Source organism: Triticum urartu, chromosome 3A (genome assembly GCF_056163025.1).
Source record: "Triticum urartu cultivar PI428250 chromosome 3A, HENAU_Tu73, whole genome shotgun sequence".
Taxonomy (NCBI): Eukaryota; Viridiplantae; Streptophyta; class Magnoliopsida; order Poales; family Poaceae; genus Triticum; species Triticum urartu.
Window position 1 is genome coordinate 487,263,488 of NC_141875.1, and position 4,620 is coordinate 487,268,107.

General features: G+C 44.5%; 1 protein-coding gene across 2 annotated transcripts; it reads right to left on the minus strand.

Moving 5' to 3' along the window:
• Positions 1-1,339: 1,339 nt before the first annotated feature.
• LOC125548542 (uncharacterized) lies at positions 1,340-3,975 on the minus strand. 2 transcript variants are annotated; one of them, XM_087516850.1, is made up of 2 exons: positions 2,678-3,975; positions 1,340-1,724 (listed from the first exon to the last, which is right to left on the minus strand). In XM_087516850.1, exon 1 carries the CDS (start codon positions 3,948-3,950, stop codon positions 2,706-2,708), a length of 1,245 nt encoding a protein of 414 aa, XP_087372976.1. In that variant the 5' UTR covers positions 3,951-3,975; the 3' UTR covers positions 1,340-1,724; positions 2,678-2,705. The 2 variants fall into 2 exon arrangements, with proteins under 2 accessions (XP_087372976.1, XP_048568076.2); XM_048712119.2 differs by having other exon boundaries at positions 2,674-3,975.
• Positions 3,976-4,620: the final 645 nt, after the last annotated feature.

A 4,620-nucleotide genomic window follows, 5' to 3' on the forward strand; every position in this document is an offset into this window, starting at 1 on the left:
GATGCGTGAGGCTACCGGATTAGATAGTGTGTGTTCATGTGGTTCGGACACATTATCAAGAGTGTAGGTGTTGCTCGATGGATGGGTGGCTTTGGGTTGATCCTTGTATTCATGTTGCCAGTCTTAGTTGAATAATAATAAAAATGGTTGTATGCATTGATCGATGCAGAGGCCGAGGGTTATCTTCGTTTTCGAAAAACATACAAATTTGGAAAAAGTATGGGAATTCAAAATATGTTCATGGTGAAATCAAATAATGTTCGCGATGTCAAAAAATGTCCGCGAATACAAAATAAGTCCATGTCTAATTTAAAAATATTTATGAATTCAAAATATGTTCAAGTATTCTAGAAACAATTCAAAACAAATGTTCGCAAATTTGAATATTGTTCACGAGTTCAAAAATGTTTGAGAACTCAAAAAATGTCCGCAGCAAGTTCAAAAAATATTAACGAATTCGATAAAGGTTCGCGGTAAATTCAGAAGTTGTTCACTAATTCAATAAGTGTTCATGAATTCAATAAATGTTCGCAGTGAATTCAAAATATATTCACAAATTCAGAAAATGTTCACATATTTAAAAACTGTCAGCAAATTAAAAATAGTTCACATATCAGTTATCAGTTGCGCTAATAGGACGGCACATGACGAGGACAAAACCATGCACTTGAACTAGGCCGCGGGCACAAGACGGAGCTGGCCGCATGTGCCAGCATTACACAAACGACGTTACGGATGCTGTATGGTCAATATTAAATCTATCTCGGGTCCATTAATGTATGTTGTGTTGGATCTACAAAAAAAGAACGGCACATGATACCGTGTGTAGGCGCGGACGAGCACTCTTGTGTATTTTCGGGATCACTTCCGGCTTTTCAGATAGCACACACGGCTACCTAGAGAAAAAAGCAACATTCTATTCTTCCATGGAGGCATTTCATCACAAGAAAGGTATACTGGACAGGTTAAGCACATCTCACAATACTCTGTATATTACTTACTCACTCCGTCCCATAATATAAAAGCATTTCGAAAGAGTCCTTGCAGGCTTGAGCTCATTTTATAGAGCTCGTGCTACCGGGATGCACCCATTTGATAGAGCACATTTATCCACATTTTAAGTTCGGTCGCAGCCCACAGGTGTCCCAGCTTCCTTTCAAATCAGGGCATCAACCACACGCAAATTAGGAGTGTGATGATAAAGCAGGCAGAGGCAAAGCTGAGAACCTACAACTGTAAACACGACACTATCATTACAGCAGGTCACGTCTGTTTCTGAATGTTGCACCTGTATTTAGGTTTTCCAATCCAGTTAAGAATAAAATGAGGACACTAATAATAATAAAGACTGCATATATAAAGAGAAAAATACAAGAGCTCTACTACACAGCAGTAAGAATTCAGTTGTCACTCACGTTCAAGCAACAAGACAACACAACTGAAATTAAATAAAACCATCTCAGTTCAGATAGGAAGTTTGAATAAAACTAACAGGAAATGGGTAACATAACTCGAAAAGCACTAAATTCAGATAAAGCAGCAGCTGTTGTCGGAGCAAGACTGTTCTGCCATGCCTACATTCCATGTGAAAACAGAGATTGCAAGACAAAAGATGGTTATCCAATCGGCTTCCGTGATTCCAATTCAAACTGACATCTGGATGACACTCTTATGCCCCAATTAACCCAACTTCGGCTAATCAAAGCTAGAAGTAACAACTTGACCTGAAATGCAAAGATTATTTTTTAGAAACTATAAACCAAAGCCAGTAAGCCACCCACCACAAAATATAACAAATCACTGAATCGTCTGGAACTGGCATGGGTACATAAATGCATTTTTCCCACTATTACACATGGAAATGGAGAAATATTATATGATCATGATTCATGCATTCGAACTAACCAAATAAACAGGGCATTCTGCAAAACCATTCAGGCGAGGAGGAAAGCTCATGACAGTTAAGTTTGCCAACCAAACTGAATAACTGAAGAAGATATATAAAGTTAAATTTACAAGTCTTTGGTGCGAACTATGACCCAGTATAGGGTTAATAACAAACTACAAATCCTGAAAACCAACTGAAGCAACATTTAAGAATTCAGGTGTTAACTATATAAAGTGATGGTGCCAGGTGAACTAACAAGAAAAAACAGTTACTTGCCCTCTCTACATAATTAATCATTTTTCACCTGCAATATGTATACTCGTATCGTTGATTCTGGCAATATGTAGTGTCTGAGAAAACTGAACAATTACAAGTCAACAACCAAGTAGTTCTTTCTGAACTTTAAAAACACTATAGGGTTATCCCAATAAACAAAATGGAGTTACACGTTGATCCAGTCTTTTATGTAATCAAGTCACTCGCAAAAAGTCACAAATATGAAACTAGTTTTACACTTGATGTTGAGTTCTAGGGAAATTGGTTGGTGCCCAGGGGAGCCCCTTCTCAATAGGGTTAAGTAATGACACACTGTGACAATACCAACAAAATTTGTAAGCACCGAATTTTATATTATGTAAATTTTGAACTAGTTTATCATGCACTAGCTTCATAGGCATCAAATCCTGATCTGGGTGAGCAACCTACACCTGTCCTTAAATAGCTAAATCGATGGAAGTACAACCAAAAGGAAACAAATATAATTAACAGATCAAAGAGGAGATTACCTACTCCATTGTATCAAGCGCCTTGAAATTTCTTACTCATCATCTGGAGCAGGCAGAGGTGCCGACCGCATGAAGAACGGAAACGCAGGACCTCTGTGAGGCTCGGTCGACTTGTTGCAGAAGAATTCCAGCTTTGTGGTGTTCAGATTTAGCACGAACAGATATGAATGGGGCTTCCTTATGGACCAAAACTCCATGTACACATAGCCAGCCTTCATTGCCAGGATGCGCACGCGCTTCATCCACTCCTCAAGACGAAGCTTCTTCAGGTATCCAAACTCATTCAGCAACGAAACCTCCTTCTTGAGCATCCACTCAGCATTGCTGTCACGGACCCAGAGCTGCACGCACTGCTCTTTGCTGGACACAATGCAGAGCCCGCCGTGCTCCGCCATGTCCGCGACGCAGTACGATTCGCCAGGAGGGAATGGCGGCTTGATAACCGACCACACCATTGCTTCCATGTCCAGCACCAAGATCTTCTCGTCGTCCTTGCAATACCGGGACTTCTTGGTGTCTGACCGCCAGTACACGTAGCGGCCCGCGGGCGTGCCGTCGGTGCTGCATGGGATGAAGTTAGACATCGCAGGCGTACCGGGCGACTCAAGCATGTCCCATTCGCGGGTGCGGGAGGAGAAGACGGCGGCGCGTGAGCCGGCCCAGCGCTCCATGACGATGACCCGGAACGAGGCGTCCGCATCGTCCGCCAAGATGGCGTAGCGCACGATGTGGGACGAATAGCGCCAGGCGTGGGGAGGGCGGAAGAAGACGGCTGTCCGCGCGAGGGGGTCATACGCGGCGAGATCCAAAGCATAGCGGCCGCGGGAAAGGAGGAGGAGGCCGCCGTCGCAGCCGCGGAGGCGCCACTCGTCGTAGTAGTCCCCTTCGCCGTCGTCGTCCGAATCTATGGTGGGGAGGTCTTCGAAGAAGAAGTCGCCGTCAACGGCGGCGGAGGCCACGTCGGGATTACGGGATTCGGCGGGGACGAAGCGGAGTTTAGGGCAGTGGTGGGGAACGGGCATGTCGCTGCGGTCGGTGAGGATGAAGCCGACGAGTGGGGGCCTGCGAAGGGACTGGAAGCGGCGGTAGATGGCTGGGACGCGGGCTACTTGGCCCCAGCTCTTGCAGGCGAGGGCGGCGCTGGCAAGCGACGCCATGTCGGGGAGGCGGAGGAAGATCTCGCCCAGGAGATCATCGCCGAGAGCGGCCACCGGCGGCGCCGGCGAGGTCATCGTCTTCTTGGCGCTCTCGCTCCCGTTTCTCTCCCATGGTTCCATACAGGAGTACTACTTCTCAAGAGGATTCGCTTTTGAAGGATCAGATCGGATTTCTCTCAGGTCTCACTCTTAATAGGCGCATTTCAGTTGTGATTTTTGGCGCCCGAAATTTCACATTCGCGCGCCAAGCTGCTTTTCCCAACATTTTCTCTTTACGAGAATACACTCCGCTTTATTTATTTATTTATTGAAAGGAATACACTCCGCTTTATTGATTACTTTTCGGCACAGAAATGCGACGAGATCTTTTTTTCTTCATGGAAGGAGATCGTTTGGAAGATAGACCCACTGGCCCAGGCCTGTCTGATTCACATCTTAGACTGATATCTATTGCTAGTTGAAAAATATGATATTTAAAAGGAAAAACAAGGTCGGCTCAATCTTTATTCTTACTAGCAAAAAGGCTCGTGCGTTGCAACGGGAGAAAAGAAGATCTAGCACCCTAATAACCATAGCAGACTTGTACATACAAAATATGATTCAATTAAAAATAGGGTTCGTTGCGACGCATAGTTCAGGACATGGATAGTCAGCTGATTCGGGTGAACAACGCTAAATATGATTATTTGTGTATACTGTATATGGGCCATGTCTTCCTCGACTCTGAGAGAGTGCCAACGCGGCTTGTCTGACATTCTTAAATTCCTCAAAGCTGTGTTGAGTAATAAGC

Coding starts and splice junctions, on each gene's coding strand:
- LOC125548542 (XM_087516850.1), bottom strand. CDS start 3,950: ATGGAACCATGGGAGAGAAACGGGAGCGAGAGCGCCAAGAAGACGATG.